Source organism: Lotus japonicus, chromosome 3, assembly GCF_012489685.1.
Source record: "Lotus japonicus ecotype B-129 chromosome 3, LjGifu_v1.2".
Classification (NCBI taxonomy): domain Eukaryota; kingdom Viridiplantae; phylum Streptophyta; class Magnoliopsida; order Fabales; family Fabaceae; genus Lotus; species Lotus japonicus.
Genome location: NC_080043.1, coordinates 35,563,672 through 35,579,091, shown reverse-complemented (window position 1 = coordinate 35,579,091; position 15,420 = coordinate 35,563,672). Strand labels below are relative to the sequence as shown.

General features: G+C 41.4%; 1 protein-coding gene across 1 annotated transcript; it reads left to right on the top strand.

The window, feature by feature from the left end:
• Positions 1-13,666: 13,666 nt before the first annotated feature.
• Positions 13,667-14,822, top strand: LOC130744045 (uncharacterized). The gene is made up of 3 exons (XM_057596238.1): positions 13,667-13,671; positions 13,715-14,027; positions 14,121-14,822. Exons 1-3 carry the CDS (start codon positions 13,667-13,669, stop codon positions 14,820-14,822), a joined length of 1,020 nt encoding a protein of 339 aa, XP_057452221.1.
• The last annotated feature ends 598 nt before the right edge of the window (positions 14,823-15,420 follow it).

Sequence of the window (15,420 nt, the reverse complement as noted above, 5' to 3'; positions counted from 1 at the left end):
AAACAGTTTTTGGGTGTAAAGGTTGTGGAGAGCTATGAGAAATATCTGGGCCTACCGACGATCATTGGCAAATCGAAACAACAAATTTTTCGCTTTGTCAAGGAGCGTGTGTGGAAGAAGCTCAAAGGTTGGAAGGAGCGCTCTTTATCGAGGGCTGGTCGGGAAGTTCAGATTAAGGCAGTAGCCCAATCTATCCCGTCCTATGTCATGTCATGCTTCCTCCTTCCTGATGGTATCTGTAGAGATATTGATAGTATGATTAGTAGGTTTTATTGGAGCGGAGTGAAGGTTTGAAAAACGGTAGAAAGGGGGGGTTTGAATAACGTTTTCAGAATAAAACTTCCACCTTAAAGATTTTAACAAATCTTTCGAGAACAAAGTGCTTAAGATAAGAGATAGAAAAGCACACAAGGATTTTATCCTGGTTCACTTGATGAATCACTCAAGCTGATCCAGTCCACCCGTTAAGGTGATTTCTTCCTTCTTAGAATGAAGGCAATCCACTAATCAGGTACTTGTTACAACTGCACTTGAAACCTACAAGTGACTAACAATACACTGACTTAGCTCACACTAAGATTCACTCTCTTAGTCTTCTCTAGGATTCGATCAACCTTGATCTCCTAAAGGTAACTAAACAACTGTTTTAAGAAATAATGTTTACAAAGAAATTGCTTCTGAAAAGCTAATGGTAAACACACTGAATTCCAGATGAAAGAATGCTTAGAAAGTTTGTATATAGCTTGCGTGTGTGAGATTCTTCCAACCGCATCTTTCAATCTTCAGCCTCTATTTATACTCCAAGGATTAGGGTTTGAACGCTGCATGAGAATGCTACCGTTGGAGGGCAGTTCTGGAAATTCCAGCTTTTTCTGTGGCTGAGAATGTTTGGTAGGTCATCAGGATAGTACATTTGCTTTTGTACTTTGGATAGTGACTTGACCTTTAACCTAGTAGACTTCCGATCAGAGGAATGCTTCATGTTGGAACTTGTGAAGCTCGTTGATCCTCTGACTGTTGTACCTTCTGATTCTGAATTCAGAGGGAAGTACTTGGTCTTCAGAGCCATCTTGCTTCTGGACTTCAGAGTCTCCACTTTTCAGCTTCTGGATCTTCAGAGTCTTCTACACCATCAGAACATCTGAACCTTCAGAGTGTCTGGGTTGTCAGAACGTCTGGATCTTCAGAACTTCAAGTGACTGAGTCCATATCAGAGCTTGTTTGACTTCAGATCTTCTGAAGCTTTTCTACTGTTCAGAGTGAACATAGAGATTGCGAAAGCGTTGCTTGGGACACTCTTTTAGCATAGTGCTTCTGATTTGTGTAAAATTGAATTGAGGTCAGAGCCTGTAAATAGCACACTCAGAAAAACACGTTAGAGTACCATAATTGTTCATACTAAAATGTTAACTTGTAATCATCAAAACATAGAGTTGTACTACTCGATCAAAACTTGATCTTACAATCTCCCCCTTTTTGATGATGACAAAACCAAGTATTTTGATGAACAATTCTTAAACAATAAACTGAATTCACTCAGAGTTTAGAGAAATAGAATAGACTTATCCTGATGTGAATAGTTTATTTTGCTTATTCTGAATCCAAGTCACAGCTTGATTCTGAGCATAGCTTCCCCTGAATCTAAGACTTAATGAAAACGTTAGAAATGTCTAGATTCTGAGCTAAATAATATAAGAGTTCAGAGTGAAAATACATGACATAGATGAATTGAAATAATCAGAGCGCATAAGTATTCAGAGTCAAATAGAATCACTTCAAAAGAAGTGAAATGTATTCCTTGTATTTGCCCAGTGACACATCTATGGTCATAAAGGTGGAACTCTTAAATTCTCCAAAAGAAAAAAATCACACTAACACAGCTTACACATCAAAAACTTGGTGTACTCCCCCTTTTTGTCATAAGCAAAAAGCATGGCGTGTGAAAAACTTAGCTTGAAGTTCAAGGTACTCCCCCTTAGAGAAGGTCTAAGTTTTAAAAGGATGGAGATATAAACGATGCAAAATTAAGCGAATTAAAGAAGGGAGTTAATGCGAGTGAGAACGTTTACCACCGGCCACGGGAGTAAAGAGAAGCTTCAGTTACCAAGGACTTAACCTCGAGAAACTTGTGGAGCAATAACTTCCAAAGAGAGAATGAAGCTTATATAAGGCGATTAAGAAAAGGGTAAGCTTCACAACTCGATCAATTACGAATAAGAAAATGGCATCGTACAGGATTGCACTAGAAGAGCTTAGAAGGAAAGCTTTTGAGGAAGATATGTTCCTCAATATTAGGCACCCTGATGGTACAAGGACCATACAAGAGCTGACGAAGACACTGCTTGAAGAAGATCTTGGTCCAGAGTTGGAGAAAGATCTGTAGGAGTTTCTCTGCTTCGTGGAGGAGATTCAAGAGCTGTGCCAGCTGGAACTGAATCTGCTGGAAGAGAAAGAAACAGTGGAAAAGAGACTCAAGACGATGGAAGATAGTCTGGAGAGAGATGAGCTGAGCATCAAGCTCGGCAACATAGAGTATACACTGGATCGTCTAGAGAGGGAAAGAGTGGAGCAGCGCCAGGAATGCAGAAGAATGAGGAAGGATCCTCCATTCTAGATAGGAAAAAAAATGTATGATGTAATAAATATGATTCATATGAATAAAGAAAAGTTTTGCAAACACATATTATAAATAATGCAATGAGAAACAGAGAGTAAACAAAATATAACACATAAGGCAAATATCTTAAATAAAAAGTAAAATAAATTAAGGAAGAAAAACGAAAGAAATCCTAATAACTAGGGCTTTTCAGAGCGACGCAGAAGTTCTTGAATAGCTCGATTCATGTCCATCAGCAGAGTCTCATGAGAGTTGAGACGTTGTTCCAAAATGTCAAGTCTTGAAGAACTTGGCTGTGTAGAGGTAGAGGGAATATCCTGAGCAGAGTGAGGAGCTTGAGTGGAGTCAGAATCAGCATGTGTGAAAGGCACGGGTGCAAGAGCTTGACATCTGAGAGCTTCAGCTTCAGCTTGTAGCCTTTCAGCTTCTAACCTTGCATTTTCAATTTCTGCAGCCTCTTGACGTGCAGCTTCTTCTGCTTGTTCTTTCTTTCTTCAACAACCTCCAGTAGCTTTTCTCTAAGCTGTTGTTCATGCAGAGCCACTCTTCTGTTGAACCGCTGCCTAGCAGCCTCAATCCTCTGATCCCTTTCCGCAGTGAGAAGACTCGTCATAAAAGGAACTTGAGCAATTATCCAATCACTCAGACGATTCCATTCTTCAGCAACAGAGTCAGAATTCTCACTCAGGTCAGTGTGACCTTGCACATTGCGAATCATCAGTGATGCTTCATGATTAAAGACACTGATGCACTCAAGAAGAGAATTTGGCTTGAGGTAGGTATAGGGAACGATGGAAAGATTGGTTTCAGGAGAAGTGGGGTGGTTGCTGCTATTGGCCTCAGAAACACCTTGAGGAGAACCAACATCTAAGGTTTGGAAATTTGAGGTATGGGGCTCAAGGTTTGGCTCAGAGGTTTCAACCTGAGGGATTGGTGATCTAACTGGGGAAGGGTTAGATACTGAGTCTTCTGGTTCTGGTTGAATGGGTTGAGCTGAAGGGTCTACTTCATTCAGAGGGTCAACTTGGATAGGATGATCTGGGTCAACTAGACGTTCTGGTCTAGGTCCAGGGTATCTCCTTGGGCTAGGTACTGTGTGGTAGTACTCTGGAATGGCAGACTCTTTCTCCTTCGCAATTTGAACAAATTTGCGAACAAATTCAGAGTTATTGGAGGGTGAGGAGTCAGCAACATTGGTGGGAAAAGATACAGAGGGACAGGGTGTTATGGATTCTGTATCAGTGGTTCTGCGAACAGGACGTTCTGATGCTCTAGGGACAGAGTGATCAGAAGTTCTGGGTTCAGGTTCAGATTGTTCAAGGATGATGGGTTCAGAGGTTTGTGGGTTGTATTGTATGGTTATGGGTGAGGTAGGTTCAGAGGGTCTTGAAGTTTCAAGCATGTTCCAAAGAGGTGCTTCTTGTTGGGAAGGTTGGAAAAATGAAGACCTAGGTGAATTGGGTGGAAAAGTGGGTTGGTCAGCTGGTTGAGACTCTGGAATAGGAGCGAGTTGGGTGGTGGTGCGGTTAAGGAGAGCAGAGATGGGGAGTTGTTGGTCAATCTGCAAGTGTACAGAATCTACCCGGTTTTAAATATCGAACCACAGGGATTGTGAGTGACTTAATTCAGTTTAAGCTTTGAGTTTGAAGGTTGGTTTTATTGAATAAGAGATATGTTGAAGCAGTAATTAGGAAAAAGGAAAATAAAAAGACAATTCAGAAAATAACATGCTTAGGGTTCTTGTTCAACTAGTCAATCTAAGCACATCATTCTATGCACATGTTCTCATGGATCTCTCCTTGATGATATAGCCTAGTTACTCACTTATTGATTCCTCACATAAGCAATTCTCTCATACTAAAAGCTAAGCCCAGTTCCTTGTGTACTTAGTCATTTATATGAGGTTTTAGATCATGCAATTTCTGGTCATCAAACCCCAACCCTTCCTCTATTCCTAGTAGCAAGAATAGAAGGGGTAATCCCAAATCGGTTCCCTAATCTATAACAAACTTCCGTTCTGATTATAGAATAGTATAAAGCAAGCATGCATACAAGCTTAGATTGAAATTTAGAAAATGGGATTCAAGGGAAGAAGAAGAACATGTGGGAAAGAACTTAAGATTATAACTTAAACATGAAAAGTCTTACATGAAAACCAAAGCATAAGAAGAGAAATTTCATGCTTGGCTAAGAACCTGAATTACAAGCTTGGAAGCCCTCTCACACTCTCCTAGATGCTCCTCTACCTCTGAGTTTATGTAAAAATGAAAGTAGTATCCAAAATCCCCAAAAGAAAATGACTAAATCCTATTTATAGGCAAAAATCACGAGTTTGGGCTGTTCTGGGCGCTCAGGCGCCAATTCAGAGCGCCTGAGCGCTAATTTCATGCTGAAAAAGTGCCTCTGGAAGGTAATTGGCGCCTAGGCGCCAATTCAGAGCGCCTGAGCGACAATTCAGAGCGCCTAGGCGCCAGTTCCAATTTCTGGAACAGGGCAATTGGTGCCTAGGCGCCGATGGAGCATGCCCAGGCGCTCAGACTCGCTGGAAAGTCCCTTGATCTTCATTTTAACTCCTCTTTATGCCTCTTTAAGCCTCCCTTCAATTCACCAAGCTTCTTGACCTTCCTTCTTCTTCAGTTTCAGACCTGATTACCCTCATCAAAGCTCAAGGAAAAATATCAAGAATACCAACCATTTAATTGCACAAGGGACTCAAAACTAATAGCAATTAACAAAAGACTCAAAACTAAACTAAAATGCAACTAAAGTATTAAATAACTACATAATTACTAAACTAATGTAAATGCACAAATAAAAGTAAAAATGCATGAGAATGCATGAAACACTACATGAGCCATAAGAAAAAGACTCAAAACCTACAAGGAAAAACCCTAAAAACATCATATAAACCCGGGTCATCAGGAGTGCATCAAGTGAATTTAACTCATCATCAGAATCTATAATAGCAGACTTACTTGATGATCGCATGGCAGACCGAGTAACTCTGGCAGAAGTCTCCATTCTGATAACTGCAGCAGCTGGTTCCACATGGGTTGGCTTCTCCACAATCCTCACTTTCTTCTTTGTCTTCTTTGGAGGAGGATGAGCATCATCATTATCACCATCAGATGGAGCATCTGGCTTGGTGGTTTCCTCGTGCTTCCTCTTAGGCTTGTCAGCCTTCTTCTTCTTCTGAGCAGTGTCAGAGGGATCAGACTCTTCAGGGGATTCCTCCAAAATGATTTTTCTCTGAGTCTTCTTCTTCTTTGGAGGAGAGTCAAACTCTGGAGCTGGTGGCAGGTCTCTGAAGAACTCATCCACATCTATCTCATACCCTTGTCTCCTCAAATCATCAATGTAGCACAGAATTGCAGTCGGATCATCTGCTTGAGACCACAGAGGGAAGTCATCCAGAGGGATTCTTCTTTGTCTCACTTCATCAGAAGTGTCTTCATGAAAAGGAGCAACCTTTGTCTTGATTAACCCCATCTTCTTCAAGGATGTAAAGGTGAAGACATCATTGGCAATGGTTGACAGATCCTCTGTGCATCCTGCCTTAATCATATCTTCTATGAATTTGCTCTCAATGAATAGATCTGAAAGCAGTCTGCCAAAAGGGATGTACTTGATAGCAGACTTCAGAGAGGCAGTGGTTCTGGATTTCCTGATGCACTCTTTGAGGTAAGAGAACAGGAAGAAGGGAAGGCCGATCTTCTGATGATCCTGAATGAAGAACAACATCACTTTTTGACAAAAGTTGATGTAGCTGGTGAGCTTCCCTTTGGCCGCTGATTAATGCAATGAAGTAGAATCTTGTGCCATATCCTCAGCTTTGGATGAAGATCCACTACCTTGTAGTCACTTTTACCAGGCTTATATGTTGTGTATAGAGCCTTGTTGGTTTCTTCCTTTGTCCTGGGTTTCACCTTTGATTCCGACAATTGAAATTTGTACCCAGTGCCAGTATATGCACCCAGAAGATCAAGAATCGACTTTTCTGTGATTATGATTCTTCTGCCAGCGATGTAAGAGACCACCTGTGTGTCATCACAATCGGCGTGTTTCCAGAATTCCTTGACCAATTTGACATAAACTGGACCTCGAAGCCTGTTAAAGTACTCTTCCCAACCTTGAACACGAACTTCAGGGCGAAGATCATATCCATTAGCGGCTATGTTGTCCAGGTCAAATCTCCATTCAGTAAGAACCTGGAGTTATTCAGGAGCATAGACACAATGCACGGCACAACCCCGTTCTGCAATAGGAATCATCTTCCCTTGAGTTTGAACTCGAGCTTCTGGTTGATTTCTTTGATTAGTAGAAGCAGATTGCCCTGTAATTTGACCTACTTCCATAACTGGAAATCTGGTTCCTTCAGCAGTTTCTCCTCTGTTGGATTTCACCATTTTGAAGCGGTTGAAGGCTTTGGGTAGAAAGGAAAAGAATGAATAGAGAGAGAGAGAGAGATCGTGGGAAATAATGATTTGAAAATCGAAGAGAGAGAGAGTGAATCCGGAAGTGATGGAGAACGTGTGTGTATAGTGGGTTTTGGAAAATAACCGTTGTTGATCAAAAAGCAAAGTAAAATCAACGGTTAAAAATTAAAGACATTATAGCAACAGTTAATACACATATCACACACAGGAGAGAAGCACATCAACACTCATTACAACAGACTGTCACACGGGCACAAGGAACTATGTATCATAATTACTGACACACGTTTACTGTCTCAGCTTCAGAGTCAGCACCAATGGGTATTTATCCTCTGATAGAGTTATCTTCTGAACTAGACATCTTCTGATAAAGAAGCATCATAGTCAAAGGTTCTGATCCATCTTCATGCTGGACAAAAGTCCATATTCAGATTTTTCAGAATGAAATTAAATCTATCCTCTGCTAAGGGCTTTGTAAAGATATCTGCCCATTGATGGTCAGTATCAACAAACTTCAGAAGAAGTACGCCCTTCTGTACATAATCTCGAATGAAATGATACTTTACCTCAATGTGTTTTGCCCTTGAGTGTAAGATAGGATTCTTACTCAATGAGATTGCAGCAGTGTTATCACAATAGATTGGGATATTGCTCTCAAGGATTTGATAATCCTCCAACTGATGTTTCATCCAGAGCATCTGAGTGTTGCATATTGCTGCTGAGATATATTCTGCCTCTGCAGTAGATAGTGCAATGGTTGATTGCCTCTTGCTTGCCCATGAGACTAAATTGCTTCTCAGAAATTGACAATTTCCAGAAGTGCTTTTTCTCTCTGTTCTATCTCCAGCATAATCAACATCACAATAACCTGAAAGCTTATACTCTGATGTTTTCTTATACATCAAGCCAAGGTTAGTGGTGCCTTTCAGATATCTCAGGATCCTCTTAACAATTGTTAAGTGGGTTTCCCTCGGATCTGATTGGAAACGAGCACATAAATGAACACTAAACAATATATCTGGCCTAGATGCAGTCAAGTATAGAAGTGATCCTATCATACCACGATAGAGCTTCTGACAAACTTTACTACTTGCATCTTCTTTCTCCAGAATGCATGTAGGATGCATTGGAGTCTTGGCAATTGTAGATTCCAGCATGTTGAACTTCTTCAGAAGTTCTTTAGTGTATTTACTCTGATGGATATATGTTCCTTCTGGTGTTTGATCAACTTGTATTCCCAGAAAGTACTTGAATTCTCCCATCATACTCATCTCAAATTCAGCCTGCATCATCTTAGAAAATTCTTTGCATAGAGATTGATTAGCATAGCCAAATATAATATCATCAACATAAATTTGCACAATTAATATATCATCTTTGTAAGTTTTGCAAAAGAAAGTTGTATCTACTTTACCCCTTACAAACTTATTTTCCAGAAGGAATGAGCTGAGTCTCTCATACCATGCTCTGGGAGCTTGCTTCAGACCATAGAGAGATTTCTTCAACTTGAAAACATGGTCTGGGTTCTTCTCATCTTCAAAACCTGGGGGTTGATGAACGTAGACTTCCTCTGATATGTATCCATTTAGGAAGGCACTCTTAACATCCATCTGATGAAGAATTATGTTGTGATTCACTTAGAAAGAGATCAGCAGTCTGATTGTTTCTAGTCTTGCTACTGGAGCAAATGTTTCAGTGTAGTCTATTCCTTCCTGCTGACTGTAGCCTTGAGCAACTAACCTTGCCTTGTTTCTGACGACATCACCTTTCTCATTCAACTTGTTTCTGAACACCCATTTGGTTCCAATCACATGAACACTCTGAGGTTTCTTCACTAGGCTCCAAACGTCATTCTTGGAGAATTGATTCAATTCTTCTTCCATAGCCAGAATCCAGTCCTTGTCCTGAAGAGCTTCATCAATTGACTTGGGTTCAATTAAGGACACTAATCCTTTCAGACTAAGTAAGGTCCCTTCAGAGGGTCTGAAGGCTGATCTAGTTCTGATTGGTTCATCTTTGTTGCCCAGAATCAATTCCTTAGGATGAGCCGCATTGATTCTGCTCTTCTTCTGAGATTGTGAATCAGAGGGACCAGCTTCTTCTGGTTCATCTTCCTCTGGCTCAACTTCTTCTGGAGCTTCATCTTTGTCAGAAACATTTATGCTTAAATCTGCAAACTTCTCAACTAGCTTTGACTGATCAGAGTCAAGCTTATTATCAAATCTAACATGAATAGATTCTTCAATTATTTTAGCATCAGTATTATAGAATCTAAAACCTTTAGATCGATCAGAGTAACCAAGTAATAAGCATTTAGAAGATTTAGCATCAAACTTATGCAATCTATCCTAAGTGTTAAGAACATAACAAACACAACCAAAAGGATGAAAATAAGAAATGTTGGGTTTTATATTCTTCCACAATTCATAAGGATTCTTATTCAGAATTGGTCTCACAGAGATTCTGTTCTGAATGTGACACGCTGTGTTTACTGCCTCTGCCCAAAAGTGCTTGGCCATGCCAGTTTCTTGGAGCATGGTTCTAGCCATCTCCTGAAGAGTTCTATTCTTCCTCTTAACAACACCATTTTGTTGAGGAGTTCTAGGACAAGATAAATCATGTGCAATTCCATAGGAATCAAACAGACTCTCAAACTTTTCATTCTCAAACTCTCCACCATGGTCACTTCTGACACGCACAATCCTACAAGCCTTCTCGTTTTGCACTTGGGCTATGAAGGTAGAGAACACAACATGAGACTCATCCTTGCGGGTTAGAAATTTTACCCATGTCCAACAGCTATAGTCGTCAACAATGACCATCCCATATCTCTTGCCACCTATAGACTCAGTTTTCACTGGTCCAAACAGGTCGATATGCAGAAGTTCCAACGGCCTTGAGGTTGATACAACATTCTTTGCCTTGAAAGAGACTTTTGTGAATTTGCCTTTCTGACATGCTTCACAAAGAGCGTCTGAAGAGAACTTCAGAGTGGGTAAGCCCCTGACAAGGTTGAGCTTACTCAGCTGAGAAATCTTTCTCATACTGGCATGCCCTAACCGTCTATGCCATACCCATTGCTCTTCATTAACAGACAGAAGGCACTTCACATTCTGAGCCTCCAACTCAGATAATCTGATCTTGTAAATGTTGTTCTTCCTCTTGCTGTTAAACAGAACAGAGCCATCAATCTGACTTACAGCCTGGCAGGACTTTTGATTGAAGATAACATCATAACCCTTGTCAGCTAATTGACTTATAGACAATAAGTTATGAGTTAAGTCGTCTACCAATAAAACATTGTCAATGCATTGACTACTATCTACACAAATAGTACCAGTACAACCAATTTTACCCTTTTCGTTGCCACCAAAGCCAACTTCGCCTCCAGGCTTAAGTTTTAGCTCTTGGAACATACGCCTTTCTCCCGTCATGTGACGCGAGCATCCACTGTCCAGATACCATGATTGGTGTTTCAGTGGAGCTATCAAGGATATCTGCAACATAGATAATCTTATCCTTAGGTACCCACTTTTTGGGTCCTCTCTTGTTAGTTACCCCAGAGGTTCTGATCACCTTGGGTTTCTCAACATGGTAATGTAAAGGAATTTTTGCATGATATTTAGACATGGAGAAGGATCCCTTTTTGAGAGGGGGTTTAGCAACTTCAGCAGGTAAAGGGTCAGGCAATACAGTACCAGAGGGAACAAAGCATTCATATAAAGATTTAGCTTTAGGCATAGGAGGCTCATTTCTAATTGGTTTAGAATAGCCAATGCCATGCATTCCATTTCTGCTTACGCCATAGATCATTGAAGCCATTAAGGTTATGTCTACGCTTTTAGCCAGGAATCTTTGAAAGGATTTTTCATATTTAGATTCATGCTTTCTATCAGAGGCATCACAGGCAATAACTTCTTCTAACTTAGCAATTTGGTTCTTAAGCACAGAGTTAGAATTCACTAAAGCATGGTTATCATTTTTCAAATCAGAAATAATTTTCTCATGTTCAGAAGGAGTCTTAGAAGCAGCAGATAAGTCCTTTTTCAACTTTTTATGCTTAGACAATAAAGAGTTATACTTATCCATAATATCAGACAAAGCATGTTTCAGTTCAGAGGTTGAGAAAGAAGCGAATACCTCATTTTCATCGTCTGAGTTAGGATCTTCTTCTGATGCTGAGTCAGAGTCAGCTACATCCTTTGACTCTGCTCCTTTGTCTTTGACAATAGCCATGAGTCCTTGAACTTCACCATCAGAGTCAACATCCTCTGACTCTGATTCGTCAAAAGTCACCATCAGACTTTTCTTTGTCTTGAAGTGCTTCTTTGGTCTCTTGTCCTTTTTCAGTTTTGGACAGTCACTCTTGTAGTGCCCTTATTCTTTGCACTCAAAGCATGTGACTTCCTTAATTGAGGACTTCTTCTGGCCTGAGGATTCAGACTTTCCTTTGGCCTTTCTAGAGCCCTTGTACTTGCTCTGCTTGTGCTTCTAGATACGGTTGAGCCTTTTTGAAATCAGAGTCAGCTCATCTTCATCAGAATCTTCTGATGCTTCTTCAGATTCTTCTGCTTCAGCTTGGAGAGCTTTTGACTTCTCAGATTTAGCCTTCTCAGATTTGGATTTCAAGGCTATAGATTTCTTCCTCAAATCTTGCATCTCCTTGCGCTTCAGCTCATGACATTTCAGTATGCTGATGAGTTCTTCTAAACTCATACGCTCAATATCTCTTGTAAGCTCTATTAAAGTCACTAAAGGCATCCAGCTTTCAGGAAGACTTATGATGACCCTTATGACATGATCTTTTGTAGTGTAGCTTTTGTTGAGAGGTCTTATTCCAGCTACCAGCAACTGAAATCTGGAAAACATGTCCTCTAAAGACTCGTTGGGCTCCATGATGAAGGACTCGTACTTCTGGATCAAAGACAACACCTTTGATTCTTTCACTTTCTTGTTTCCTTCATGAGACATCTTCAGGGATTCAAAGATGCCCTTGGCAAACTCACGATCTGTAATCTTCTGGTACTCTTCATAGGAAATGGCACTCAGAAGAATAGCTCTAGCTTTGTGGTGCTGTGAGTAAAGCTTCTTTTGTTCAGCAGTCATCTCTGATCTAGAGATCTTCTTGCTTTCTTCATCAACTGGACGCTCATAGCCATCCACAATAATATCCCGGAGATCTGCATCGAAGCCCAGAAAGAAACTTTCAATTCTATCTTTCCAATATTCGAACCTTTGACCGTCGAACACGGGGGGCTTTGCATTGTAACCATCTTTTTGCGTTTCACTGGTGGTAGCCATTTGTATTTCACACCGGCCCGGATCACTGAACACTGTTAGGTGTGGTAATCAGAACTTGCGCTCTGATACCAATTGAAGGTATGAAAAACGGTAAAAAGGGGGGTTTGAATAACGTTTTCAGAATAAAACTTCCACCTTAAAGATTTTAACAAATCTTTCGAGAACAAAGTGCTTAAGATAAGAGATAGAAAAGCACACAAGGATTTTATCCTGGTTCACTTGATGAATTACTCAAGCTAATCCAGTCCACCCGTTAAGGTGATTTCTTCCTTCTTAGAATGAAGGCAATCCACTAATCAGGTACTTGTTACAACTGCACTTGAAACCTACAAGTGACTAACAATACACTGACTTAGCTCACACTAAGATTCACTCTCTTAGTCTTCTCTAGGATCCGATCAACCTTGATCTCCTAAAGGTAACTAAACAACTGTTTTAAGAAAGAATTTTTACAAAGAAATTGCTTCTGAAAAGCTAATGGTAAACACAATGAATTCAAGATGAAAGAATGCTTAGAAAGTTTGTATATAGCTTGCGCGTGTGAGATTCTTCCAACCGCATCTTTCAATCTTCAGCCTCTATTTATACTCCAAGGATTAGGGTTTGAACGCTGCATGGGAATGCTACCGTTGGAGGGCAGTTCTGGAAATTCCAGCTTCTGTTGTGGCTGAGAATGATAGGTAGGTCGTCAGGATAGTACATTTGCTTTTGTACTTTGGATAGTGACTTGACCTTTAACCTAGTAGACTTCTGATCAGAGGAATGCTTCATGTTGGAACTTGTGAAGCTCGTTGATCAGAGTCAGAGGGAAGCATGGATCCTCTGACCGTTGTACCTTCTGAATCTGAATTCAGCGGGAAGTACTTGGTCTTCAGAGCCATCTTGCTTCTGGACTTCAGAGTCTCCACTTTTCAGCTTCTGGATCTTCAGAGTCTTCTACACCATCAGAACATCTGAACCTTCAGAGTGTCTGGGTTGTCAGAACGTCTGGATCTTCAGAACTTCAAGTGACTGAGTCCATATCAGAGCTTGTTTGACTTCAGATCTTCTGAAGCTTTTCTACTGTTCAGAGTGAACATAGAGATTGCGAAAGCGTTGCTTGGGACACTCTTTTAGCATAGTGCTTCTGATTTGTGTAAAATTGAATTGAGGTTAGAGCCTGTAAATAGCACACTCAGAAAAACACGTTAGAGTACCATAATTGTTCATACTAAAATGTTAACTTGTAATCATCAAAACATAGAGTTGTACTACTCGATCAAAACTTGATCTTACACGGAGATGCCTCCAAACATGGCCTTCATAGGATTAAATGGAGTAAGTTGTCCTGTAGTAAAGTGGATGGTGGGCTTGGTTTTAGGGATTCTAAAGCTTTCAATACAACGCTTGTGGCGAAAAACTGGCGGCGTCTATATCGCAACCCAGAACTATTGTTGTCAAGGGTGTACAAGGTTGTGCACTATCCAAAGTGTTCTTTGTGGGAGGCGAAAAAAGGCAGTAGTCCAAGCTATACTTGGTCTAGCTTGTTTCAGTCACGTTGGCTTTTGGATGATGAGGTTCGTTGGCAAGTTTGGAGTGGTGTAGCCATCGATATTACTGATGAGCGATGGCTTCCACTAGGTTGCCCACTCATTTACAGAGAGGATTTGGCAAATGATCTGGGTGTCAAGACGGTATCAAACCTCCTCCGACCAGGACATAACCAATGGGACCGTGAACTGATGAATTTTCTCTTTTGGCCAACTACGACTAATTGTATTTTGCAGCTGCCTATCCCTCAGGTACAGCAGGATGATCTCTTGTACTGGCCCCATGTATCCAATGGTGAGTATGATACCAAGTATGGGTACGTCGTGGCTCGAGCAAGGGCAGATAGAAGTTCTCCTTCTTCATCATCTACTCACGAGCTCCCCTCAAGTTTCTGGAAACAGTTGTGGAAGGCCCCTGCAATTCAGCGTTGTATTGAGCTAGTGTGGAGAGGCTGCCTGAAAATTCTTCCGGTGCGGGAGGTGCTACGGGCGAGAGGGATGGATGTAGATGTGCTATGTCCCTGGTGTAAGGTGCAGCCGAAGTCGATATCTCATGTTCTTCTCCACTATCTGGTTGTCCAACGTTGGTGGTTTGCGTCGGATTTGGGTTTGCGGTTGACAGAGGAGGATGAGTTCCATGAGTTCTCACAGAAGCTGGTTGGTAGTCATGATCCACAAGTTGTTGCGGCCTTCTGTACCTTTTGCTACGTTATTTGGGAGGCCAGGAATGATCTTCTATTCAATGGGGTGGAGACGCGGGTGGAGAGGCTGCTGCAACGTGCGCATGCACTTCGACCACCGAAGGACGAGCAAAGGAGTGGGGGGAACATCAGACCTCTTGCGAGAAGCTGGCAACGACCAACTCAAGGCATCACAAAGTTCAATTTCGATGCAACATGGTTGCTAATGGTGGATCGGGTTTTGGCTGTGTGGCTCTGAATTTCCATGGCGAAGTGATGGCGTTGGCGACATCTCCGGGAGTGGTGGCTCTCTCTCCGCTGTTAGCTGAGGCAGCAGCGTTCCGGTGGGCAATCAATCTCGTTGTGGAGCTTGGCTTCCGTCGTGTAGCTTTGGAAACCGATTGTTTGGTTCTGTTCCAAAATTGGCAGAAAAATGCAGCAGGGTGTTCCTATTTGTTTTCAGTCATTATGGATTGTAGGGACTTAGTTCCACTTTTTGATTCGTTTGAGCTTTGTTTTGTTAAGCGTACTGGCAATAAGGTAGCAGACTTTTTGGCTACCCGTTCGGAGAATTTGGGCCATTCCGTTTAGATTGATGAGTGGACTGGGCGAGACCCCAGGGTCCCTCGCCCCAGGAGCACCAGCTTAGGGCGACGAGCGGAACAGGGACTTGGGCCTCCTCCCAGAGGCCCAACCGACCCATTAGGAAGTGTTAGAGGCGCCAAGCCCAACTCCACATCTATAAATAGGGGATGAATACCAATTGTAAGGGACTCTTGGCTCATTTGAGAAATAAAAAGATTGAAATTCAGTTACTTTCTCTCTCTAAAGCGGTTACGCTTACATTCTCTCTAGGA

Bases quoted from the DNA above. Each gene is read 5' to 3' on its own strand.
- LOC130744045 (XM_057596238.1), top strand. The intron at 14,028-14,120 runs GTATCAAACCTC...TGTATTTTGCAG, and splicing joins ATGATCTGGGTGTCAAGACG to CTGCCTATCCCTCAGGTACA.